General features: G+C 37.9%; 2 protein-coding genes and 1 long non-coding RNA gene across 6 annotated transcripts in view; 1 reads left to right on the top strand and 2 right to left on the bottom strand.

Annotated features, from left to right (window-relative positions):
- chd1 (chromodomain helicase DNA binding protein 1) overlaps positions 1-6,370 on the bottom strand; it is a 63,012-nt gene extending 56,642 nt beyond the window's left edge. Inside the window, exons 1-3 of the mRNA XM_055024851.1 lie at positions 6,263-6,370; positions 3,259-3,460; positions 1,452-1,556 (exon numbers count right to left, since the gene is read on the bottom strand). Of these exons, the coding sequence (XP_054880826.1) occupies positions 1,452-1,556; positions 3,259-3,460; positions 6,263-6,315 (360 nt within the window). The 5' untranslated portion in view covers positions 6,316-6,370. The remainder of the gene's footprint in view (positions 1-1,451; positions 1,557-3,258; positions 3,461-6,262) is intronic.
- Positions 6,371-15,296: 8,926 nt separating this feature from the next.
- Positions 15,297-17,909, bottom strand: LOC129355347 (uncharacterized). Of its 2 annotated transcripts, XR_008605257.1 has the most exons (4): positions 17,771-17,909; positions 17,282-17,615; positions 16,710-16,856; positions 15,297-16,605 (listed from the first exon to the last, which is right to left on the bottom strand). It is a non-coding gene; the product is annotated as an uncharacterized LOC129355347 (long non-coding RNA). The 2 variants fall into 2 exon arrangements; XR_008605256.1 differs by having other exon boundaries at positions 16,710-17,615.
- syk (spleen tyrosine kinase) overlaps positions 17,494-27,809 on the top strand; it is a 41,377-nt gene continuing 31,061 nt past the window's right edge. The window contains exons 1-3 of one of the 3 annotated variants that reach the window (XM_055024867.1): positions 17,494-17,600; positions 17,675-17,759; positions 17,838-17,897. The gene's annotated coding sequence lies outside the window, so the exon portion shown is untranslated. The other 2 variants (XM_055024868.1, XM_055024866.1) reach the window with 2 other exon arrangements.

The raw sequence follows: 27,809 nt of genomic DNA, 5'->3' as shown, positions 1-27,809 counted from the left end.
AACTCGAAGGGATGGATGGATGGATGAAGAAAAGATGAGTGAATGGTTGAGAGAATTTTTTGTGAAGAGACTGGGTGTTTTTTTTCACGTAGCTCCGTCCCTATTGATCTAAGACTCCATGCGCTCCCATATCACCAATGGTGTCAAAAAACAAGTGAAGCGCACTAATTCAATACTCACCATCATTCCATGTGGATTGACAAAAGAACTCCAGTCGCGAGATATTGGTGTCAACAGAGCTTTCAAAGTTAGACTGAGAACTGCGTGGGAGCAGTGGATGACAGAAGGCGAACACACGTTCACTAAGGCGGAGAGACGGCGCTGGACGACATACGCCACCATCTGCCGGTGGAATGTAAATGCCTGGGCTGATATATCATTCTCAACTGTGGTCCGAGCTTTCAGGAAGGCAGGAATTGTCACTTAACTGCCAGACAAAAGCAGCGACACTGACTCGACTAATGACAACTTTGACGAGACGGAGCCAAGCATGTTGGATGTCGTATTTGCCCGACTGTTTAATTCGGACACCGAAGAAGAAGAATTCGAGAGATTAGTGGATGAGGAATAAATTAATTAATATACATGTTTATTTTGTGTGTTTACATCTGAACAGGGTTTGACATATTGTGAATATTGGCATAACGTTTGAACAACATTGAGTTATAGATTTATTGCTATTGCTTTGCACTATTTTGAGTGTTACAATAATGTGATTACACTATCGTTTGATTTACCGCAATAGTATCAGACTGTTTTTTAAGTGTTTATTGAATTGAGAAAAAGTTCCCCTCCACTATGTGAGATAAATGTTGCACTACATGTTATACCTTGCTGTTAAAAAGATAAACTGTCACGAAAATAATAATAATAATAATATTTAATATATAATATTTTTCCTTGGGAAAAATAATAAAACAGCTGTTTATTCATTTTGGGAGTGAATAGAGTTGTCAGAACGCTGGTTTGTAATCTATTAAAGTTTGACTGACCTATCTGACTGTTTTGTTGACATTCCGTTTAGCGCAGGTCTGTCTAATGAATGCATATCTTAACCCCAACCTCTACTGTAGCGTCGATTCCATGCGCCTTATAAAGTTTTTATATGAAAAAAGTTTCAAAATAAGCCATTCATTTAAGGTGCGTCTTATAGTGCGGAAAACACGGTAATCAAAATGACTGGAAAAATGTTACACAATTTCAGTCCATTTACCATTCAGCATTTTTTAAGAGTGTTACAATGACAAGCACTTCATATAATAAGCTCCAAAGATGGTAAAAGGAGCATCCTATCAGAGCATGAGTTTAGGTGCCATTGGAGATTCAAGTATTTCTCAAACAAGCATATGGGAATAACATAATAACATTATGGAAAACTTTAAAAAAGATATTATGTGTAATACTCCCCAATTGAACATCAAAAACACACCAAGAAGCAGCTGAATACAGACCTCATCTGACCCACTGTTAGAAGAGGCTTGTCTCTGTTGTTGCTGCTGTTTCCTGAGCATAGCCGATCTTTGAACTGCCAGAATGCTGGGGTTGGACTTCCAGAACTGTGATTTAAGGCAAAACAAATTAGTAATCTAAACCCAAGTTTAGGAAACAACTAAGTCATTAGCAACAGAAAAAAAGAATGCAATTCCTGCAGCATCCAATAAATACATTTGACAGAAAATAATCTTCTGTGAGCTTAACGTTTAGACTTTATTTAATAAAATATATGAAGCAATACAAGTCAAATTTGTGTAATTTATTTTAAAGAAAAAAAAATTGACATTTGCTCCAAAATAAATATCTGTACAACACTAAATATGTGTACAGTTAAAAGAAAAGTCTACAAATGTTAAATGGTCAAAGCAGCTGCCTGACTAACTGGAAACATCAATCCAACAGAGCTATAGGATAAAAATAGCAGGACCTTTTTCAGTTATGCAAAAAATATTCCCTTCTTACCAGTCAGCTGGATCAAGCATTTTCAAGTCTACTCAAAAACAGAAACACAAATAATAAAAAAACTGAAAGCAATCTGCCTAAAAATAAAAACTGCATAACAGAAGCAGGAGTCAACTTTTAGAAATCAGATCATTAAAATTAATTTGGATGCAAAAACAAGTCAAAACTGTGTTTTACAGCCAAACAAATAAAAACATTTCAACAGGCTGGTTGCCTATTGAAACCAGCCTTATGAAATTACAAAAATAATGTTATGGGTGTAGCTGAATCATGGCATCGAGTCCCAGCCCGTTGACCTTTGCTGTCAGCTAACCAGAGTTGGAGAGAAGTGAGCAAATAGGTGGTGGGGCAGGTCAGAAAAAATGCAGGAACAAAAGTCAAAAAGCACCTAAGTGCAAGGAGAAAAATGTGTCAAACTAACCACTATGTTTACCACACAAAACTTGACCACTGGAGCAGATTCAGGATTTTAAAGGATTTCTTTATTTTATATGTACCTATGGTCTACCTAGTGGCATAATTATGTTATTGTATAAACAGTATATTTCATAAAGCAGGAAAAGATAATACTTATAAATAAAATCTGCCATATTTAGAGAAACACACACAAATTAAGCAGGGTGGCATATAATAGGAGGTTTATGAACAAATATATGAATACATAATTGTCCAGAAACAGCAACTGTTCATCTCAGCATTTATCGAAAAATATGAGAAATGGCTGAAATCACGGCAGTACAAGCTGACAGATGCCTTTCTGTGTGTGATGGAGGACCCAAATCCAGTCACTAACATGGACACAAAAGCTATAAATGGCTGTGCAAAGGGAGAGTTCACCTATTAAATGAACTGAAGATGAATACATAAACTAAAAACTAGAGTATAGACATTTTTTAGAAGTCCTTTTATTAAATAATGATTAAATTTTGTATAATTTCAGATTTTTGTATAATTTTTGTCCTGGCTAACTTAAAAAGTGAGCTATTATTGTTAATGGCTAGTTTTCTAACCTATAGAAAAGTTACTGTAGGGATGCTAAACATGAAAATTTGAGCCAATGTTGATATCCAATAGTAATACTTCTGTTATGGTAGCATATTATTTTTTAACATTTTTATTTAATTACTTGACTAATTGTCAGAATAATCGATAGAATATTCGATTACTAAAATAATTGTCTAAAAAAGCCATAATACAAACGAAAGAACCATTTCCCAGAATAATTTCAATTAGTCATAAATACATTTATATGCAGGCCACAAATTAGTGGCAAAGTTTTGCTGACATCTTGAATTTGTTTACCTCAGCTCCATCAATGTTTGGCTTATTTGGTGATTCTTTTTTCTCATTGGATTTCTCAGTGTCAGACTCAGACTGACTGCCAGAGTCTGAGGCACTTCCTGAGTCACTGCTCCCCGACTGGCTGCTACTGCTGGAAGAGCTGGAACTGGAGCCGGAACCCGAAGCAGAGGCAGAGCCTGATCCAGACTCATCATCAGAATTACTTGAATGTGAGAAGATAGAAACATATTAGTAGTTGTTTAATAAATAAATCATAACTTTATAACTTTTAAATCGAAATTCAACAAACAAGTGTTTGTTAGCATCCCAGTAAATACAAACTTATGATTAAAATAAAAGATTATATCTTACATATGAAACTAACTAATCCTAATGCTTGTCAATCAGTGTTGCTTAAAAAAAAAAAAAAGAGTAGTCCTCTGCAAAACAGACTAATGGCAAAGGATGGCTTATCAATTAAGAGAAGCAATTGATTTTGTTGTTATGATGCAGATGGAAGATAAGCAAAGTATCACCATAAAACTAAAACAGACAGTCTTACTAACTGACATTGTTGAACGTTTGAAAGATGAATCTTTGAAATGTTCATTCTGCTTCATTCTTGATTTTTAATAATGAAGTTTAGACATTTTTGCACTGGAATGTGGACACTTCTTTGCCAGTTTTTTACTTTTCTAATACTATTTTCAGAATTTTTCAATTTATTTATTCAGTTTAAACCCCTGATAATATTAAAGATATTTCTCATAAAACCTATCTGAAACTTTCAGGGTATTTCACAGTAGCAGTATATATGTGGGAAAAACATTAGTATTTCCAGTACATATTTGTGGTTCTGGTAGAACAGGTCTGCTAGCAATAATGTACATGCATAAAATAATCTGATTATTTTTATTTTTGAATTGGTTTTATTCCAGATCGTTTTATGGTTTGTGGGATTTATTGAAAAAGATTATAGAAATAAAGCTGGCTTAAAACCTATTTGTTAATGTTTGCATCGGCATGTTACAAAAATATAACTACATCCATGTAATCCGAGTGCAGCGGTTCTCAACCTTTTCTGAGGTTCTGAACCCACCAGTTCCATATGCGCATTCACTGAACCCTTCTTTAGTGATCAATAAAATAGGACTTTATTTCCAAATTCAAGACATAGGCATATGCTTTTTTTACTGGTGCACAAAATGAGTCATGCATGAACATCACCTTGCTCAAAGAACAAAACTAACACAGTGCATGAACTCACAACAAATTACGCTATTACTTTATTCTGGTCCCCAAAAATATTTTGGTTCCATAAAAGAATTTCAGCCCCCAAAAATATTTTTTTTCATTACTTTTTCTCTTACCAGCCGGCTGAGATCTACCTCATGAAACGAAGACATAAAAGTTGTAAATTAAACCCTATTGACTCATTTTCTATACGAATATACATTTATGTCACTATCATTTCAGTTATATCAGAAATGATAAAGTGACAGAAGACCTAATGCTTTTTCTTCCTCAGTGAGATTCTAAAGTTACTGGTTTCTCAGTCAGAAGCTGGTTGCAAACCTGAGGCCAGCAGGTGTCAGTCAGTTATGAAATTTGGTTTGAATATGATAAACTTCAGCCTGATGAGAGGAACCAAAGAGCTCTGTTAAAGTAAAGGCACATCTTCTGAACTTGGGATATAATTCATTTAATTTCACAGAATTATTGTGGTAGAAGACATTTGTTTGTCAAAACTTAAATATATTTGTCCTATTTGATGTTTGTTATGACGTTTACTGCAAATGAACGAGGTCATTGGTCCAAATTTGTTGTTTATTGACGACAGCAAAGGTAAATAGAGGTGAAACAACACAAACAGGTGATCAGCTCAAAACCACTCGCACATTTTTACTCTCCGTCTGTTTATTGTTTTAAACATACTGTTGCCGTAGCAACCGCCTGCGCCCTACAAGCCCAGCAGAGATTACGTTAAAAACATAACATTCAGTCCGTTATGATATGAGGTTTCCAGGTTTGATATTTATTTCTCGATTATTAATAAGCCTCTCATGAACACAGCGGTGGTTGATCAGCTCATTTAAACTCCTGCTCTGCTCCTCAGTCTGTCTTTGAGTCACCTTTTTTTTCTTTTTTTTGTTAATAGCACCAACATGCACTGAACTGCGCAACACCTTGTTGAAACAATAATTACTGATTATTAATTTTAACACTTTTTGTTGATTTTTTTTAATTGGTATTCCTTAATGAAGCTACAAACTTTTTGGATCTTAGTGAATATTTTTGATAAGCCTGTCAAGAGGTCTCAGCGTCCTGGCACTCAGTTTGTCACCTGCTGCCGAGATCAATCGACATCAATCGACTTAAAACCTTCGACTGATGTATTGAGCACCCCAGTTGTACATATTTGTCCGACCATTTTCTTTTTTAGCTCGACACGTTTAATATGGATTAAAATAGTGAGAAAGAAACCACACGACATACAACTACTACAGCCATTGAATACTGCACGTACTAAATTCCCCACAGCACAGATTGGCCAAGCAATGTCATGTGATCCTCTGAAGCCAAACCCCTGAGACCGACTCATCGAACCCCTGGGGTTCCATCGAACCCCGGTTAAGAACCACTGTCCTAGTGTAATGTTTTTGTACAGCAGGATTTTCCATAAACATGCAGGAAGCCTTAAAAAATCTCCTTTTATAGCCAGTATTTCAATCCTCTGAATTTACATTAAATTAACTCAAATAAAACAAGACATAAGCAAAAACTAAATTAATTAAATTTAGGATACTAATGTCAATTTTTTCAATAGTCAGAAAAATGATCAGAACAATGATGAAAAACAACATAAATGTGCAGTCAATTAAAAATAATTGCAATACAGCCAAGACAAAGTTTTCAAAAATACCTTATATGGTATTATTTGCTTTAAATGTGCAAAACACAAACAGAATGTTCACATGTGGCCATCAGGTTCAGTGTGCAGTTGTCCTGTAAGGAGTTACTTTACCTTGATTCTCCATTGCTATTGCTCACACTTTCATCTTCACTGCGTCCCGCCATCTTGAACTCCACAACAGGGATGTGCAAACCACTGGTAAAAAAAAAGTTCCCAGAAATAAACCTGAAAGAGAGAATGTTGGTTATTTTTTAATTTTTTTTAAACAGTCAGAACTAATACTGGAGTTTTGCTAGTTATGTTGAGTGATGAATCATAGAAGACCACATTTCTTTAAATCATGAAATCTGTTGGAAAGAAAATTCTGCATGTGCTCCCTCCACATGCAGGAGCCCAGCTGTCTTGACTAGTCAGCATATAGTTAAAACCAATATTTTCAGCACACACTGGAATATCATTTATTAAATTTATGTCCTTTTTTTTCTATTTTTCAAAGTTTTTAACAAAAATTTCCCTTCCTTATAGTTTTATGGTTTAGGAGAGTTCAGCTGCAGCCATTTCCTGGCTTCAACAGAATTGCTGTCCTAAACCGTATCCTGCATTCCTACTGCATTCACATTATGGCACCATTAATATTTCAATAGATTTCTGACGTCCATGGAAACTCCATAGTGTATGTAATTAGCGTGGATAGAAAGACTGTAAAATACACCAATCACACCACTGTGATGCATTTATTTGGATATGTGGTTCTGCAGGTTGGTCATCTTCATTCTCCTGCTCTGGGTCAGACTCTGAGACTGGATGGACAAGTCTTCTATTGTTGACATCTTTAATAAACTTTGGAATAAAAGGTTTCTCTGCCAGTATATAATTATGGACATCGCTGCTATCAGACTACAAATATGGCCAAATGGAGTGAAGTGGACCTACAGGGGGCGGGGCTTGAAGTGTCTCTTTCACATTTAAAAAGATCACAACAAAACAAGGGGTCTGAATTCTATAACGAAGCATTATAGTTCTACTTTAAATACCATAAATGAATGATTTACATGAGAAAAGGAAGAATTTAAAAGAATGACATTTCCACTTGGAATAACTGCAGTGGAAATTGTGAAAATTGCCTTTTCTTTCTTCCAGCACGTTGAATGCAGCCTGTCCACAGCAGAGCATTTATTCCCTACAGGTATTTCTAAACATATCACATGCAAAATTCAGTGAGTCTTTTTCATGTTTTAAATCTTATTGTTGGTACATTAACGTTCATGGAACAAGTGCTAGGCCTGTCGCGATGAACAATAAATCAATTAATCGCACGATAAATTAAAACTATCGACCTCGTTTCAATTATCGGCTATATCGTTTCTTCCTGCCCTTTTCTCTTACTGTTGATGACACTAAACTCCGGTGCTCTCCACTGACCCTCCCTTCCTTATTTTCTTAGTGTAAGGCCCAGCAAGCGCTGCACCATCTTGTGGCCGATTGTCGGCCCTTTATCAAAACCTGAGAGACACATCAGCCGACAGAAAGCCTCGCTATAACGGTTCGATCGAACCATGTTGTGTCCAACAATGGACACAAAATATTAAGTCCAGTTCACTAATTTTAAAACCAGGCATCAATCAATGCTTTACTACAATCTACCTGCAATGCATGCAGCTAGTGTCAGTCCTGACTGAATGAAAATCATTATAACCTATTTATGTCACTTTAACAAAGAACAGCTGAAAAGTTACCGGGTTTTCTGGTAGTAATTTCGCTTCAACTCCTCCCCCAGTTATTTATATTTTCTTTGCAAGAAATGTTGAATAAACTTTCATGTTTCCACATATCATCTCCGATGTCTGCTGGACTTCGGGTTGCACCGTGTCAGCTGTTTGGGATTCCCTCCGTGTTTCCCCTCAGAAAGCAGGAGGGAATCCGCGCTTTCTGATTGGCTACCGGTCACATTCGACAGGCTGCGTTCAGCTCCCAATCTGAATAAATTCTTGATTTAGATCGGAGCGGCCACAACGATCTACCGTAACACACAAGGACAATCTCAGAACGAAGAACGTTCTCAGATTGTCGTTCTGGGTAAAAATCCTGTAGTTTGAACTTTTGCACCAGGCAGTCGGATTCTTCTCTATTTAAATCTAATTATTACTGAAGGGCAATATACAATACAGACTTCATAATCTGCAGTCTTTTGGTTGAATGCAGTATTTATTTCCACTTTGGCTTCATGTTGTTTAGTTTTTATTCAAGTACATTTATTGTTAATGGAGACTAAGAATCTATTTTATTTTTATTTTTGGTTGTCTTATATTTTTTGTGTGTCAGTCCCAGTGTTAAGTGTTCTTTTGAAAATAAAATGTATCTATCTTTGGCAGGAAACCGCATGTATTATTATATAATTTCCATTAAATCAGTGTATAAAGGTTTTCAAACAATATTATCGTTTATCGCAATAATTCTTTGAGACAATTAATCGCCCAGTAAAATCGTGACAGGCCTAACAAGAGGAAATATGAGTGACTGATTTTAACACAATTCTGTTTGTCAACATCTGATTCAACAGCTGATTCGAAATGTCCAGAAAGGAATATTTCAATGCTTTGAAGGTCTAACTGTACACCTTTAGTTTTATGTCTAGAATAATTATGCTGGTTCTCTGCAATAAACAGTGATTTGTTAAAACAAATTGAAAACTTCATTCTACTTTGGAAATCATAAAATTAATCTCTCCAAAGGTCGATCACACTGAGACCAGTTCAGTTCAAGGATTCTTCCTATTAAAAGAACATTTTTCATTCTACCTTTATTTCAATGCACACTCAATATAAGGGATGAGTGCAAAGTTGATTCATAAATTGCCTTTACATAGGACTGATTGCTGCAAGCATGACATGATTCAGAATGTTGAGTTTACTTGAATTTTACCATTTGGAAGAATAATCTCATTTCAGTTCAAATTTAATTTGAAACAATTGTGTTTATCAATTGGATCTGTTTTTGTGAAGTGTTTTCAATCAGTGATAATACTTGACAATCAGTGCTATATGAATAAAATGAATTTAACTGCAATCTTTTCACTTACTTCTACTAATAGATCATTCTGGGAATCTTTCTTATTTTTCACCTTTTTTGAATGTTCGTCCTCCTTAACTATAGCGCTTAAGCCCAACCGTAGCTAGCGGCAACCAGCGACGCTTCCTGTTTAGCTTGTGATGTTAAAATGAGAGCACGGTCGACCGAAACCACCGCACTCTGAGGCCTGAGAGGCCTATAAAGCACCCGTGTTCCACGGTCATAAAACATCAAAAAATATGCCTTCTCTATACGAAATAACTCAAGTGCCTAATGTCAATCACCTAATAAGTGACTGTTTATCTATCTAAGACATTATAACGCACGGCTGCAATTAACCTTGTAGCATTAGCCAACAAGCTATATCTGACTACTGACGCAAGTGAACTCGGCTATTGGCGGGGCGAGATGTCCGCTCCGCGCCAGCGACTAGTTCAAAATCCGACTTCATTGAAGGACAACGCTCGTTTTCTTCTCTATACGGGACGAATTGAGTCATTAAAGTGTGTTAGCTGTTAAAGAATTATGCTCTTGCTAAACTATATGAACTACTAGATCTGCGCTTTGGAATTGATTAATTTAAACAATAAAAGGTTTGGTTTGTCTTAACGTCAAATACAGTGTAATCCAATACCACGTAATATAATACCTGTCTCGTTTTACTCTAGTTCATCTTGGATAAAGAAATAGCAACTGTTACTGTTGGGGATCCGTGTACAAGTGTCAGCTAAGGCTACAAAGCACGAGGCTAGCATGGAAGCTAACATAATAATACAATGTTAATACTGGCACAATAAAAATATCAATTTCCCCAAAGCAACTACACATCACATTTTACCAACCATTGTGAATAGTCAAGAAAACATCTACCGGAACAGTAAACCAGACTATTGCGTATAGACCGCTTTGATTATTTAACCAAAAGCAGCTAACATAACTTCACCTTCTCCCATCTTGTTTTCATTTGCTCTTCACTTCTCGCGGTTTTTGCCGCATTGGTATGGAACATTAGCTGACTTTTTCATTCATTTATGCCTAGAAAAACCAAATCGATTAGCGTACCTTATTTCGTGTTACATACAACCCTCTCCAAAAAGTTGTCAAAATGCGATTTTCAGAGTTTTAGAGCTCCTTTGGTCCTCAAGAAATCTGCTGTGAAGACAGCAGCATGAGCTAACGCTGCTTCAAGCTAGCTGCAGTTCCCGGTAGGTCGCACAGTCAGAGAAGCTCTGGGTGACTGAAGACGGCGGGGCTGTTGGAGGGCCGCTATCACTGCCCGCTTGATACCAAAGACATCCACTAAACCGCATTACAGGGAGCAAAGCCAGGTTTAGCGGCCCATGGACTTCCTAAAACAACCGGCCTCAGTCATGACTACGTAACGTTCACTACACACGAAGGAAACCCCACGCAATGACGTCACACCTCCAGGACCTGATCAGTTGTGTTCACTCTTAAATCAGTGGTGAATTCCATTTCACAGGGTTGTCGAGGTGCTGTGGTGGAGCAGGGCTTAAGCATAACCCACACATGGAGGCTTTAGTTTGTCGCAGTTTCGGTTCCCGGCCTGGCGACCTTTGCCGTATGTCTGTCCTGACATTACCTCTTTTCCTGTCTATTCACTATGAAATAAAGGTCACTAATGCCAATAAAACCTTCAAAAATATGGCTGTCTCTACCACTAACACTCTCCCTCAGTTTTGTTGCATAGGAAGAGATTTAACTTTATATACCTAGGTAACTATACCTAGTAAACAGTTAGAAATCCAGCAGCAGACAATAGCTTAAGAATGTTTAGGAAACCATGCTTCATGTTTCAAAATAATTAATAGCTGTTTAGACAGCTATTTCAAAATAGCTGGTCCAAAATAACTACTTTTTAATAAAAATAATCTTAAAATGCCTCGTAGCTCTATCTTAAATCATACTATTTTAATAATAAAAAAGTAATTTTTTTATAAGCACCTTACAAACCCAATTTCTTTTAGGTTCTGTATGTAAATTATGAAAATGTTAAAACTGTCACCATGGCGTGACGGTGCGTTATGGGAGGCGTTCAGGTGACCTGGACAATAAAAGGTCCAGGTCACCAGAACACCTCCCAGATGAGGTGTTCTGGGCACGTCCCACCGAGAGGAGGCCCCAAGAAGAACTCAGGCTGTCTCCCAGCTGGCCTGGGAACGCCTTGGGTTCCCCCTGGAGGAGCTGGAAGAAGTGGCTGGGGAGAGGGAAGTCTCTGGGCTTCCCTTCTTAAGCTGCTACCCCCGCAATTCGACCCCGGATAAGCAGAAGAAAATGGATGGATGGATGAACAGATGAACAACGCAATAATAAAATTACCAAGATAGAAAGAGCAGAAAGCAGAAAGTAGAAAAATTATTTTGAACAAATATGTTTTGAGTTGTAATTTGTCACAGGAGAGTGAATCGATTTTTCCGAGATGGAAAGGTAATGAGTTCTAGAGATGCTTGATAACCCAGAGGAGAAAACTCATTTCAGCTAATTTCATCTGTAATCTTTCGGTCAGGTCCCAAAGTTTATGACTATGGATGAGGGTAGGGAAGTAGATTGACCAGTAAATCTAGAGATTTGCCTTTTGACCAAGTCTCTCTCTTCACCACTACAGACAGGTACAGTGGTCACTTCGCTGAAGATGCCACACCAATACGTCTGCATCCCCCAGAAACCTGTTGAGGGTGTATAGCTGATCCAGTGTTCCACAAGGTCAAAAACTACACTACTCTTCCTGAATCCGAGGTTTGACTGTCCAATGGACACTCCTCTTCAGAAGCTCTGAACAGATATTTATTGGGAGACTTAAGAGTGTGATCTCTCTGTAGTTGGAACACAGTTTGCAGAGACCCTTTTTTTCAATAGGTAGGGTTAGGGTCAGTACCCGAAGCCTAACCACCATCCCTATTCAGTTCCCCTGGATAGATCCCTAGGAGATCCTTTTTGGTGGCCTTACACTGTAAAAAATGCATAAAATTCATGGTTAAAAAAATGTGAAATACCAACTATTGCAGACCGTAATATCCAAAGCATTATTTTGTCCTAGAAAGTAAACTTAATAACCATAACTCAAAAAACTAATTTAATGTCATTTTTACAGTTATAAAATGAATAAAACACATAAATTTATTGTGAAAATCTTAGAAATTGTACAATTCATAGACAGATCTCGTAACATTGCGAGCACTTAATTACCCTAACATTAACGTTATCAATTAGCCAAAAATAATATATTTTGCTGATATTTACATGTACAATATAAAACCATAAATCAGACTGATGCACACATGAGTGTGTGCATGTGTGGATGGTTGTTTGTCCTGTCTGTGTCTGTGTTGCCCGGCGACAGACTGCCAATCTGTCCAGGGTGACCCCGCCTCTTGCCCGGAATGTTAGCTGGAGATAGGCACTAAATTTCAAATACTTTTGTACATCATGAAAGTGATTATGTACGTCTCTTTCCAACACTCCACCTTCTGCTCGTCTGATTAAGCATTGTTTTGATCAACTTTAATGGACGGCTTCTCCTTGCCGTACATTAATGGCGTTTACAGCTCAGCAAGCACTTAACATATATTTAGCCCAAACAGCTGGCAAAGCTTTTGGAAGAGCAGTGTGGTTTTTGTCCTGGTCATGGAACACTGCACCAGCTCTACACCCTCAGCAGGGTCCTGGAGGTGCACGGGAGTTCGCCCAACCAGTCTACATGTGTTTTGTGGACTTGGAGAAGGCTTTTGACCGTGTCCCTCGAGAAGTCCTGTGGGGGGTTCTCTGGCAGTATGGGGTACCGGGCCCTTTGATACGGGCTGTCAGGTCCCTGTATGACCGGTGTCAGAGTCTGGTCTGCATTGCCGACAATAAGTCGGGATCGTTCCCGGTGAGGGTTGGACTCTGCCGGGGCTGCCCTTTGTCACCGATTCTGTTCATTACTTTTATGGACAGAATTTCTAGGCGCAGCCAGGGTGTTGAGGGGATCCGTTTTGGTGGCCTTAGGATTGCATCTCTGCTTTTTGCGGATGATGTGGTCCTATTGGCTTCATCGGGACGTGATCTGCAGCTCTCGCTGGAGCGGTTCGCAGCCGAGTGTGAAGCGGCCGTGATGAGGATCAGTGCCTCCAAGTCCGAGACCATGGTCTTGAGTCGGAAAAGGGTAAAGTGCCTTCTCCGGGTTGAGGGAGATGTCCTGCCCAAGTGGAGGAGTTTAAGTGTCTCGGATCTTGTTCACGAATGAGGGAAGAAGGGAGCGGGAGATCGACAGGCGGATTGGTGCAGCGTCCGTCGTGAAGCGGGCGCTGTACCGGTCCGTCATGGTGAAGAGAGAGCTGAGTCAAAAAGCGAAGCTCTCGATTTACCGGTTGATCTACGTTCCCACCCTAATCTGTGGGTAATGACCGAAAGAACGAGATCGCGGACACAAGCGGCCGAAATGGGTTCCCTCCATAGGGTGGCTGGGCTCTCCGTTAGAGACAGGGTGAGAAGCTCGGTCATCCGGGAGGGGCTCAGAGTAGAGCCGCTGCTCCTCCACATCGAGAGGAGCCAGTTGAGGTGGCTCGGGCATCTGGTTAGGATGGGCACGTCCCACCAGGACCCAGGACACGCTGGAGGGACCACGTCTCTCGGCTGGCTTGGAAATGCCTCGGGCATTCCCAAGCCGCCCTTCTTAAGCTGCTACCCCCGCGACCCGATCCCGGATAAGCAGCAGAAGATGGATGGATGGATGGATGGATGGAGCTGGCAAAGCATTGCAAATATAAACAATAATATTAAAGTATGTAATACATACAATATGCAAGTGCAAATCAAATAAAATTTTATTTCTATAGCACATTTCAGCAGCAAGGCATTTCAAAGTGCTTTACATCATAATCACAAAGTCATGCAACATAGAATAAACAATACATTAAGTCAAGCACCATCATTAAATTTTCAATTGATTACGGTTCAAATAAAATTCTAAACAGGTGTGGTTTTAGTCGAGATTTAAAGGAAGTCAGTGTTTCCGCTGTCTTACATGATAAAATAAAATTTGGATAATAAAAATTTGGAAGTTTGTTCCAAATTTTTGGTGCATAGATGCTGAAAGCTGCTTCTCCTCTCTTGGTTCTGGTTCTGGGGATAAAAAGCAGAACCAGAACCAGAACCTGAGAGTCTGGAAGTTTGATACAACAGCAGATCTTTGATGTATTATGGTGCTAAACCGTTCAGTGATTTATAAACTAACAACAGTATTTAAAATCTATTCTTTGAGCTACAGGGAGCCAGTGGAGGGACTTTAAAACTGCTGTTATGTCTCTATCTTCCTGGTTTTAGTGAGAACAGGAGCAGCAGCTTCTGGATCAGCTGCAGCTGGAGGATTGATTTGTTGGACAGGCCTGTGAAGACGCTGTTACAATAATCAATGCGACTAAAGATAAACTCGTGGATGAGTTTCTCTAGATCTGGCTGAGACATTAGTCCTCTAATCCTGGAGATGTTCTTCAGGTGATAGAAGGCCGACTTTGTTACTGTCTTTATGTGGCTCGCAAGGTTCAAGTCTGAGTCCATCACTACTCCCAGATGTCGGGCCTGATCGCTAGTTTTTAGTTGTAATAACTGAAGCTGTGCATTGACTCTATATCTATAGCTCTAGATCTATAGCTCTAGATTTATAGCTCTAGATTTATAGCTCTAGATCTATAGATCTAGGACACGCTGGAGGGACTACGTCTCTCGGCTGGCTTGGGAATGCCTCGGGATTTATAGCTCTAGATCTATAGCTCTAGATCTATAGCTCTAGTTCTATAGCTCTAGATCTATAGCTCTAGTTCTATAGCTCTAGATCTATAGCTCTAGATCTATAGCTCTAGTTCTATAGCTCTAGATCTATAGCTCTAGATCTATAGCTCTAGTTCTATAGCTCTAGATCTATAGCTCTAGATTTATAGCTCTAGTTCTATAGCTCTAGATTTATAGCTCTAGATCTATAGCTCTAGATCTATAGCTCTAGATTTATAGCTCTAGTTCTATAGCTCTAGATTTATAGCTCTAGATCTATAGCTCTAGATCTATAGCTCTAGATCTATAGCTCTAGATCGTTCCTCTTTAGGTCCAAAAATAATGACTTCAGTTTTGTTTCTGTTCAGCTGGAGAAAGTTTTGGCACATCCACACATTTATCTGTTCTAAACATTTATTCAGTGATTGGATGGGGTCAAAGGTCACCTGGTGACATCATAATGTAGAGCTGTGTGTCATCTGCATAGTTATGGTAGCTAATATTATTTCCTGTTATAACCTGAGCTAGTGGGAGAATATGGTCAGTTCAGTGATGAATACAAAGTAAATTCTTCAAATAACATTTTCTCTATTCTAATTTTTTCAAATTTCTCCAGACTGAAAATTGATATCCTGAAAAACTTGATTTAACAAACACTTCAAGGCTGGACATTATTCTGCTGCTAACAAGTCATTCTTAAGACTTCAAACTCTGGGCTTCAACTTTCCATCCTCCACCTCATCAAGACTTTCTGAATAAAGCTGAATGTGCAGGACAAACATTTTGGTGATTCAGAAGCAAGGTGGACAGCACAGTGGCAAAGTTGGAAGCACTGTTGCCTTGCAGCAAGAAGGTTCTGGGTTCAATTCGCACCCCGGGGTCTTTCTGCATGGAGTTTGCATGTTCTCCCTGTGCATGGTGGGTTCTCTCCGGGTACTCTGGCTTCCTCCCACAGTTTGGTTAATTGGACTGTGTCAATTCTCCTTGTTAGACCATTCCTGTTCCTCTTAGTCTCATCAATACAAATTACATTTCTGGATTACATCTAGCTCAGAAATGAATTGTTTCAACTACAACAAGCCAAAATACAACAAATTTTCAGAAAAGTCACATTGTCCTGTGACATTGGAACAGTCACATTGGAAATCCAATTTTAAGCAGTGTAAACTGTACAGTGATCTTTGGTTGGGTTAGAAAATTACAAGACAAGATAAGATAAAGATCCCCTATGGGGGAACATTTTGTTTGTCCCAACATAATATACAATAAAAATTCAAATAATAAAGTAAAAATAATAATAACATATGACAATAAATGACAGTTGGCATTGACAGTCTTAAATTACTAACATTATTTATGATAATCTTAAGGACTAGCATAAATAGTTGTTTTTGATGACATTACTTGGACAATGTTGTAGACAGACCCAAGGGATGGAGATACTTTCTCTCACACTTTCAAAGTGTTATGTTTTGGGAAATATGAACAAGGTTAATAAAGGATATTGGTAAATTTGCTGAAAACTTACATCCCACGTTTTGATGAAGGTGGAGGAGTCTTTGTGCAAATAGGGAGAAATGGTGTGAAGAACAGCAAGTCATTCGTGAATATCAGCATTCCTGAATAATAAGAACATTTTCTTCCATTTATTGGTTTATTTTGTAAAATAAAAAACAGGTCAAACTTAATAAAAGCGAATAATAAAATAATAAAAAACACTAACCTGGACATCATGTGTTCTGAAGAGCTGAGACAGAACATCATTCACTTTTCCGGTGTAAGCAGCTTTCTTCCTAAATGAGCTCTGGAGCTGGGAGGCATGTTGGTCCAGTAATGCATAAAGTGCTTCTTCAGGTTGAAGTTTGTAATCCTGTGAAAACAACTGCAGCTTAATAAAATAAATAAAAGACCTAATAAAAAATACTAAAAATAAAATAAAAAGCAACATACCACTGTAAATGCGGAGGGAACAAGGAAGCAGCTACCTCGGTAGAAATGTTAACTTCAGTATGCAAATCAGAAAGTAGTAAATATCCAGTTAAGTTTCTCTGTTTTATCAATGTAACATTTCAGTCAGTGGGCGGATGATGCATCAAATCGCAGGGTGCGCTGCTGTTCCGCCGAGAAACGCATGTCTCTTCTCTTCGGTCATATTTCTTTCAGTTTTTAGAGTTTAGAGCGATGCACGTTCCCGCACCAGGGCATGCAAGTCTCTGCATGACACCGGAAACGCTATCATTTCCCCAGTTTCACTCTATAGTGCCAAAAAATGCTCCAGTCATTGCAGTTACCTACCTGCTCCATGAAGCGGTTCTGGGTGACTATGATGAAAAACCTCTCCTCTCCTCCTCTCCTCCTCTCCTTCTCCTGTCCTCTTTTCGTCTCCTCGTCTTCTCCTCCTCTTCTCCACCCACTGAACCACTTGCTTGCGGAATGAAGCACCTACCAAACATGTTGAAAGCATACGTTGTACTAGAGCAATGCTTAAGTTGAGCTGAACCAAATGATGCGGTGTCCCATAAGCAGGCAGGACTCCGACTCGGACTGCAGGATTTGTGCAGCTTATGTTGCGACCGAGCTCTGCGAGCCTCGACCAGGATCATCGTCCTTGCAGGTTCGTTTCACATTTCTGTAAAAACGATATAGAATTGTCTGTAGCACAAACCAGGGTCATTCTTTCTTTCACAGAAAAATAAGAGCTGCGGACCGCAGTCCTATAAGGGCTGCATTTCTGATTCACTGCAGTTCATTTCGACATTATTCTGAAAATCCGGTATGACTTACGCAGTCAGGTTAGTTGATTCCCGGCCTTTTGGCTGCGATCAAATGTCGTGTCTGTTCTTATCGGCAGGTCTGAATCCATCACAGTTTCCTCTGGGTGGCGTGTGAAGAAATGTCTGGGTGACAGCAGGTGATGTTTGAGGAGCAGGACGCCCCGCTGTGCAGCAGTAGGGACGTCTATTTAATACATTTCTACGTAAAACACTGGCATTCTTCCTTTGTGAAAAATAAATATGCAAAGTAAATGAAATGAATACTTGGCCATATTTAAAGCAAGACTAATAATCTGTATTTTAGTTTGTTAACAATTATTTAACTCAAAGCATTCTTTTTCAGAATTATCAGAAGTTATTAAGTGCAACTATTTTTGCACTTAGTATTTATTAGTTGTGATTAAACTGTAGAAAGTTGCAATTAGAACTGCATCTTGTCTAATAACGTGCTGGCATCAGAACACGTTCTTATGAACTCTGGGAGAAGGTTGAGAGTTCCCCTGTGCAAATATAACCGTCTGAAACCTTCACTCTCCATCAAGCTGATGAATGGCAGACTAGCGGGGCCTGGACAGAGTAACAGCAGGTCCAGACGATGACCAAGAGTAGGATGTAGAGGATGTATTGTATGTGAATGGAAATGATAATGGGGACGTAATGCTGATCTGATACTTTGCTTTGATGGATTTTTTTTTTCTGTTTTTATGTATTTAGTCATGGTTACTGTCGTTTTGGATGGGCTTTGTATCGTTGTATTGCAGTTTTGCTCTTGCTTCCAAGATGCATTTCTCCTATGGGGGACTAATAAAATGACCTTATCTTATCTGTTAGGCATTATTACATCCTAAAGTGAAAAAACTTTATGTGCTGGATCATAAAACCTGCCTCTTCACAGTGAAATAAATAACAAAAGGAAGGATTAGAACAGTCTCGGAGGAGCCTGGACAAAAGAAAAAAGTGAGGTGACCATGAGGAACAAACCCCCAATGATTGTCACAGGGTAACACAGGAACAGACAAATGCATGAAAGAAACACATTTCATTTAATTACACCAATATCAATACAGACCCCAGTTGCATTTACAACCAGTTACCTTTATACAGAAGAACATGTAGTATTTGGTGATCATAGTTTCATTCAACTGCACATGAGGTCAGCTGCTAGCCTTAATCCACCTCTTACATTTTGCCAGATTCCTTTTGCAAATGTAATAAATTGGATTCCATGTTCTAACTGCTGGATAACAGCTGTCGGGATTGCATGTTCCTACTCACAACGTTTGACCAGAATTTCCTATTATTTTCCTCTAAATTTCTTTGACTGCAATTCGTTAGCAAGATGAAGCCCAGCAACGTTGTCAGAGGTTCAGTTCCTCAAGATAAGAAGCATATACTTCAGGGAAAATTGCAACTACCAATTGGTCACTTGCTGATAAACCCTCTGACCAGGGGTGTCAAACTCCAGTCCTCGAGGGCCACTGTCCTGCAGTTTTTCAATGTGCCACAGATACAAAACACAGGAATGAAATAGCTTAATTACCTCCTCCTTCTGTAGATAAGTTCTCCAGAGCCTTAATGACCTAATTATTCTATTCAGGTGTGGTACAGCAGAGGCACATCTAAAAGTTGCAGGACACCGTGCCTCGAGGACTGCAGTTTAAGACCCCAGCCATAGAAAGATTAAAAGATGGTATCATGTCAATTAAGTAATAAGCCAGTAGACATAAAAAACAATGCTTGTCACAGGACTGCCGAAGGAGGAACAGCTTATCTTGCTCTCTCTCGTCCTTACTGATAACTCTGCCTGTGAATTATTTTTAATTTTAAGGCGACAGTTTTGATAGTCATATTTACATTATTGACATCTTAACTGGATTACTCCAAACCTAAGGACTGGGGGATTTTCTTACTTTTATTTTTACTTTACTTTTCTTTACCTCCAAGTTAAACCAGGGCAAAATGCCTCCGGCTGACCCCAAGGACATGAGCAGTATTGTACAACGACTTCAGTCTATAGAAATGAAGATCAAACTGCTGGAGGTGAACTTTGAGATCAACGCTGCCTATAGAAATGAAACAACTCTTCCTCAAATCAGCGGAGAGGTCGTGCGCCCTGCACCGAGCAGCTCACCCTGGAACGCTCTGGGTGCCAAGCCGAAACGGGAATCTCGCACTGCGGATCCGATGAGACGACTATCAGGTAGAACCCCGCACCTGGACGAATCAGGGTGGCCGGCTCTGAGCCGAAACCCACCTTCAACTTCAACACCTGCTCCGCCAAAGAAAGACAAACAAGCAGCTGCAACCAAAACGCCTCCATCAACCCCGCTCCCAGGGACAAAGCAACCAGCAAGAGCCTCAAAACATTCTGACTCTGTGGGAATCCCACTGAAAAACAGATTTTCTGCACTCTAGCCTGAGTCTGAGTGAAACTTTGCCTTCAAACATCAACAGTGAGGCAAGACCAACACATCCATCCCCCAAAGCTCCAAAGGACAAATGGACCACCAGGAAAACTAAAGGTAACCCAAAAGTGCTTATTGTTGGAGATGAGGCAGTAAAGGGAATCAGTGATGTTTGCAATCCCAGGAAAACAAGAGTGATGTATTTTCCTGGTGACACTGTATCTGATTTAACCAACAACTGCTTTCTCTAACCACTGATCAGCCAGATATTAAGACTTTAGTTGTGCATGTTGGAGCCAAAGATCTGGCAAAGCAAAAGTCTGAGATTCTGAAAAAGGACTTTAATATTCTTCTGAACACTATGGAAAATATAAAAATGAAGTTATTTCTCAGTGGTCCATTCCATCACCTAAATGGGGAGACGAAAAACACTCCAGTCTGCTCACGATCAACAAATGGCTGATTAAAAGCTGCTCTACCAGCTCAGTGACCTTCATTGATAACCTCTGGATGTATTGGCAGCGCTTTCACCTTTTTGGAAGAGGAGGACGCAATCTTAAAATATGGGATAAAGCTACTCGCTGCAAACCTTTTTTATTTTATCAACAAGGACAGCAACAGGATCACCGCTTCAGAAGAACAGGCTCAAGGATGTCTGACTAGGATGGAGCCCGCTGCATATCAGGAGGATAATATTCCAAAACAAGCTGATAAATCGACTGGAGACGGAGCGACTGCTTCCCCCCTCCCTCTCTGCTCCTCCAATCATTCACAGGATTCAATAGATACCAATGAAGAAACGTCTTCCAGACCAGAGTTTCTTAAATTTACAGATGGGATGAATCAACAGGTTCGCCTCGGCACGTCTCTCCTTAGCACTCACGTAGCAGACCTCACTACATTTAAGCCACCTGCTCCTGACTTCCCAGAGGATCCATCACTTTGCGTTTCTGAGGTCTGAGGCCAGGGACCAAATATTATCTTTACACCTGTCTCCATCCAGAATGTGTCTGGCCCCGGGTTCTGCAGAACAGGACATTACCTGTCCGGATCACTACAAGAAAATTGACAAAAAAACAGAAATATGAAATACAGCGGTCCTAATTCGAATCTCAGACTGATTCCCTGCCTAAAGGAACCTCAGACTGAAAATCTTTAACCTTTACAGTTAAAACCCTCCAAGTCACTTAAAGTAGTTCTTTTAAATACCAGATCTCTCTGTGCTTGGATTGCTGTCCTCAGCTCTTCCAGGTGTCGTTGATTTGTTGCTGTCCAAGTCCAAGGTCTTTGGGTTCCTTGCTCATCTTCTTCAGTCTTTTTCAGGCAGGAGTACAATGGTCTTGCATATTTTTCATAGTTGGGAACATGGTCTCTGACACAGTAGCATAAGGATTTTCTGTAAATCATTGTGGTGGTTGAATGTTCATCAGCTTTTCTCTGTATCCATCCGAAAGACCCAAGTCAGATGTGACCTGTAACCCCAGATTATTCACTTGAAACTGTCCAAATTGACATTTTGTGAGGTTCAATTTCAGACCTGCTTTGCTTTGGTTGGACTTTCAACCACTTTTTACAGCCTTTTTAGATGTTCCTCTTCCATGTCGTCTACGATAAAAACATCATCGATGTGCACAGTTGCTCCCACGTCCCCCAGTACTTCCATTATGGCCGACTGAAAACCATTTGGGGAGTTCCGTGCTTTTATCAGCCTGATTACGTTAAAATCTGAAGTTTCTCTGCAGCCTAAGCATTTCTGTATTTAGAGGCAAGGTGGGGAGGGTTTTCCGCTATTGCAAGGCAGAGAAACTGAGAGTCATTAGACTGAGGGCAGCCAAACTGATTTATTTTAGCAAAATTATTAAATGTAGCTAAATATTATTGCTGAGGGACATAAACAGGCCTTCTGACATGCAAATAAAAAAAGTTTGTTTTTTCTAGCATTCACTCACCTTTATAGAACATGTGAAATATTTTTCACATATCCTATTAAGTGTACCTATTGTTTTATTGTTCCATGAGCATGTGTTTTAACACCTTCTCACTCCTTGCCTCCTCTCGTTATCTCCTTATCTATTCCCTAATGTCATTTTTAGATTTCTGTGATTTGCTCTGTTCTGGTTCCCTGTGTTCTCCATGGCTGTTATTGTAAGATTTTGTTCATTTTTTCATTGAAAACCTCACAAAATCTACTTGGCGCCTCCACCTGCTGCATTTTGGTTCACCGACAAACTCTAAACATGACTCTGGGGGTTTTAAGCAGCTGCTTTGTTCATTTATGCCTTATGTCAGCTCTGAATCAATCAATCAATCAATCAATCAAAATTTATTGGTATAGAACATTTCAGCAGCAAAGTTCTCATAAACACAGTCAAATTCCATCATTACATTTTCAATTGATTACGGTTCAAATAAAATTCTAAACAGCTGGTTTTTAGTTGAGATTTAAAGGAAGTCAGTGTTTCAGCTGTTTTACAGTTTTCTGGAAGTTTGTTCCAAATTTTTGGTGCATAGATGCTGAAAGCACCCCTGGTGACCCTACTAGGTACAAGAGTGTACAGAAAATGGATGGATGGACGAGTGGCAGAGGGAAGTGTTTACCTGGCAGTTCACTGGAACATCCACACTTAAACCACACATTATAGTTAATGCCAGCATCAAATGAGTTTATGATAGTTCTAACATTTTTTTTTACTTCTAACATAAACAGGCAAAGAAGACACCCAGAAAAGTCTGTCATACAATGGATTAATGCACAAAAAAGAGATGCGGTGATCTGTATTTGTCTTTAATTTAATTCCAATAAAAATGTGTTTCCCTTGTCTGATACCGATTTATTCTTACAAATAGCTCTGTATTTAAAATATTTTTTAACAGGTAGATATTTTAGTTAAAGGATTAGTGCATATATCTACAGCTTTTCATTTTAAAAGTGTAGGATATTCAGATGAAGGAAGTGATCTTCTTCTGGTTTTGTCATGGATATAAATTATTCCAATGATAAGCTAACCACAACTCCTAAGCTTCCACTTCGGTCCCATCACTCAAATAATCTTATCCAATATATTTAACTTTAACAACCTGCTATAGCTTTTGTTTGTAAACATGATGGAAGCAGTTTTGGATGCGTAGCACTGACAATCTATCCGTGCTACAGTAGGAAAATCTGACGAGGGAGCACTGATAGTCAGAACAGGCCAGATGTGGAGAATTTGGAATACCCTGAATCAACCTGCTGCTGACATGTTATTGACAGCATTATGCTAACCTTATAATTTGGGCTAATTTTGTTTACACACCAATTCTAGCACACTGAATGGAGCAACTCCATGTTAGAGACACAATGATAATAATTTACATCCTTTTGACTACAATTTAGTTCACTTTAGCATTGTTGCTTTTTTTCAGCATCAGAACGCTGGTTTCCAGCCCAGAGGCACACTTTAGTTTGCCCATTTTAAATTTGTAGTTTAACGCTTGCAATACTTACATTGCACAACATAACTTCATGTTTTTATATGTTGCAATATATATATTTTTAAGATATTGGTTTATATAGGTGGAACATTTGAGATTGTTCCACCTGAACTCAGTCTGGCGTAGACATGTTGATCAGATCCTAGACATGGAGACCCACACAAATCCAGAGCAACCTGAGGACACATCTACATCTACATTACTTTTGCTACATCTTCTGGGGTTCAGAGTTCATGTATGGAATGAACATTTCAATATATAAAACTGCATCATGAGTGAGGTGCATGCAAATGACTGTTTGTTTCACAAAAATACAGTGAACAAACAATCACTGCTTTCCATATTTTATGTTGAAGTTTGAGCAGAGAAAAAAATAACAAGCAGGAGCCAGAAACTGTTTCAAACAAGTATTTTCTTTCTATCTATCTATCTATCTATCTATCTATCTATCTATCTATCTATCTATCTATCTATCTATCTATCTATCTATCTATCTATCTATCTATCTATCTATCTATCTATCTATCTATCTATCTACTATCTATCTATCTATCTATCTATCTATCTATCTATCTATCTATCTATCTATCTATCTATCTATCTATCTATCTATCTATCTATCTATCTATCTATCTATCTATCTATCTATCTATCTATCTATCTATCTATCTATCTATCTATCTATCTATCTATCTATCTATCTATCTATTCTGTATACAATTGTTAAATTAAAATACAGTAATCAGCAAGAGATTGGGACATTGGTATTGACCAGTAAAACCAATAAAGGAAATTATAAAGTTAATACAGAATGGCATGCATAAAAAATGGGTTTAAGCACAGAGACTCCTGCCTATATAATATACTATCCTGCTTATATCAGTTTCTTGAAGGATCTAAACTCTTCTAGTCACAAAGAATAGAATCAGCACCTCACTGTAAAACGCTAAAGCAGTGCAATTATTTTTTGAAAGCTTAGTAAATACTCCTTGACAGAAAATTCTGTAAAATGTTTGGAACTGCTGTTTTCCTCCACAAGGTGGAGCTAAATTGTCTGAGTAAATGTAATTCGTCTTCAGAATTTAAAGTGTGTAGCTTTTTGAAATGCTAGTTTTAGAATTGTATTAATATGTGACAAGAACAATAACATTACTACCTTTTCAGCCTTATAAAACTGATCAGGAGTTATTTAGCACGACAATCGTTCATTTAATTACCAATTTCTGTTATTCACTGTACAGCTGGAGATTTTACACAGGCAAAAATGATAGTGCATATGCCAGTGTTGTTTATAATTTGGACATTTTTAGACGTACTTTGAACCACTGAGGAAGTGAAATGTGTTCACTTCCCCCATGGGGAAGACAAGACAGCAACTTAGGTAAAGTTGCAAAGCGACAAGACAAAGACCACAACATGTGTGCTGCACTTCACATAGCACAAATTTTCCGTTTCTCAGTTCACCGACTCCAAATGAACCCAAACTACTCCTTCCAGAAGAGGAACATAAAGTCTCTCTAAACTCTTTAGCTTGAAATGTCACACCATTGCACAATCTCTCATGGTGTGTCGAATATAGCTCTGTTCCTCACCTTAAATCTTCAAACAACAGATACATTGCAACTTTGCATCAGTTCTTCAATTTGCAAAGTTTCTGTCAGTTTTTAAGAGAATTAACTATATTGAACATGTTCTTGTTGCTAAATTAGTTTCTAAAAAAAGAAGACAAAACATGGACCTTGATTGCTTCCTGAAGTGAAAAGCCTTCATTCCAAATGAATAAAAAACCTTTATTGTGCATAACACAAAATTCATTAAGAAAAAAATAAATAAAAGAAAAGCTTTTGAAATAAGTAGTATTTAGTTGAATCTTCTACTTAATTCATATGTGCAGATTTTAGAGTGCACCTTGTCTTTCACAAGCATTTTAGTTTTGCATTGACCTGTTTAATAAATAATGATAGATTGTATTTTTGCACTAATAAATTCAAATAATTCTAGAACCTGGTACAGTCTAATACATTTATATTTTAAAACTCTTGGATAGGATATGACTATGTCTAGAATAGAACTGAACAGAACAGAATTAAACAGAATAGGGAATTTTATGTCAGTGGACATAAAATATGTGACATTCTAGAAGAAAGCATAAATACAAAATAAGCTTAAAGCTTTTCCAATATACATATGCATATATATATATATATATATATATATATATATATATATATATATATATATATTATATATATATATATATATATATATATATATATATATATATATATATTTTTTATTTTGACTTTAAAACTTTGGTATTTGATTCATTTTATTGTTTTCTGTTTTGGTTCTGCGTCTCGTTCTGGCATTTAGCATGTGACAACAAGATTAGGACAGCTTACTGCAACCGCAGCCATCTGAGTCTACTGCAACAAAACAATAAATAAATTCACTTTATCAAGAATTATATTTGTAATTATGTATTTTGACTGCCAATCCAACAGTGTTTGTATTTTAGATGTTAAGGTATTTTCTGGTACTGAGACATCAAAGCATTTTAGAAAAAGTTTTAAAAAAACAGTAAGTTATGTGAGAGAGATGTTCTTTATTTCCTGTTGTATAGCTGACATGGTCAGTGGGCAGATTTCAAAAAAAGGAAGTAGAAAAATAAAGTTGTTAAGGAAGTTGTTGAAATGAGGAAGCCTAAGAACTTCTACGTAGCACTTAGGCAGACGGGTAGTTAACTCCTGTTGGACAACACTGCTCATCTGTAGGATCATCTGTAACTTTTTGGAGGGTTTATTTGTCTGTAAGCCACTGAAGGATCAATAGAACTGAACTGGGGAAGGACCTCGCTCTGGAACACGTTCTGGTTTTCAGTAAGTGCATTGAAGCAATTTTCTTTGCCAAAAATGTGTATGACTTTACTGATCCTGATTCAAAATGTTCTCAAAAATCATTTCTTTATGAAGCAAGGAAAGAACCAATCTATTTGCTCTAAGTGTTGTTGTTTTTGTTATCTTAATTGTGGATACAGTTAGAAATTTTAGTGTATTTTCAGAAATATTTTTAACAAGTATGCACACACACACATAATGAAAATCATATAATTTCTTCCCTTCAGCTGTCAGCAGACTCCTGAACTCAAGCTGCAAATACAGCTTCATCCCATAAATCATTTACACATAGACACAACTGTATATATATATATATATATATATATATATATATATATATATATATATATATATATATATATATATATATATATATATATATATGTAACTGATAGAGTGTCTAATGAATGCTGAGTCTGTGTTTTAGATCTGAGGAACTTTTTGCATCTTAATTTTATTTATTGTGGCGCTTAGGAAATGTGATGTGGTGGTTAAAGTAATGCCTATCAGATAAGTAAATAATCAAATTCAAAATGTTTGTGTTCAGAGGAAAATATTCACGTTCATTTGGATGTTTGCATTGATAATCCAACAACTTCATAGTCTTCACTTGTAAGTGTTGATTTACATGCTGAAACAGAAACCCTTGATGTTACGTTGAAAGTTTACACTGAACATAAATGTGAAATTATTTATTTGGGAAACTTCAAGAAGCTTTTTGCTGTTAAATAACATCACATAGTCATAACTTCTTATAGATTTTTGGAATGTGTTGTTAGGCTTATTGGTTGCTGGAAACAGAAATGATTACATACAGGAAGTCAAACTCTCCCCAAGATGTATTTTATACCTTAACATAACTCATAGCGTAGCTATCTCAAAGAAAAAGTCACTTTGTTTTGCTTGGATAGTTTTAAAATATGGTAACTATCTATTAAATTAAGGTTTTCTTGTTATTTTGCCATAATGGTAATAATAAAAATTCTCCTCAAATAGTGTTTTAATTGCTTTTAAGTACCATATGAATCATTTTTTTGAAAAGCATTAAATATAAAAATAATTCTAAACTATTTCACTTCTGGTTGAAGCACTGAAATTTGCTGTCGGTGAAACTCTGGTCTTCTGGTTCTTGTACACTTTGACAATGTGGCTCACAGCATTCTACTGTTTTAGCATTGCTAAGAGGTAAAAAGTTTCAGTGGTCACAATGATTTTAGTTGTAGCCAACAAGTAACTGTTTGTACATTTGCATTCGTCATGGTTTATGAAAAGT

The sequence above is a fragment of the Poeciliopsis prolifica genome, unplaced genomic scaffold (genome assembly GCF_027474105.1).
Source record: "Poeciliopsis prolifica strain line A6 unplaced genomic scaffold, Auburn_PproV2 SCAFFOLD131, whole genome shotgun sequence".
In the NCBI taxonomy this organism is placed as follows: Eukaryota; Metazoa; Chordata; class Actinopteri; order Cyprinodontiformes; family Poeciliidae; genus Poeciliopsis; species Poeciliopsis prolifica.
This window is presented reverse-complemented; position numbering and strand designations above follow the sequence as displayed.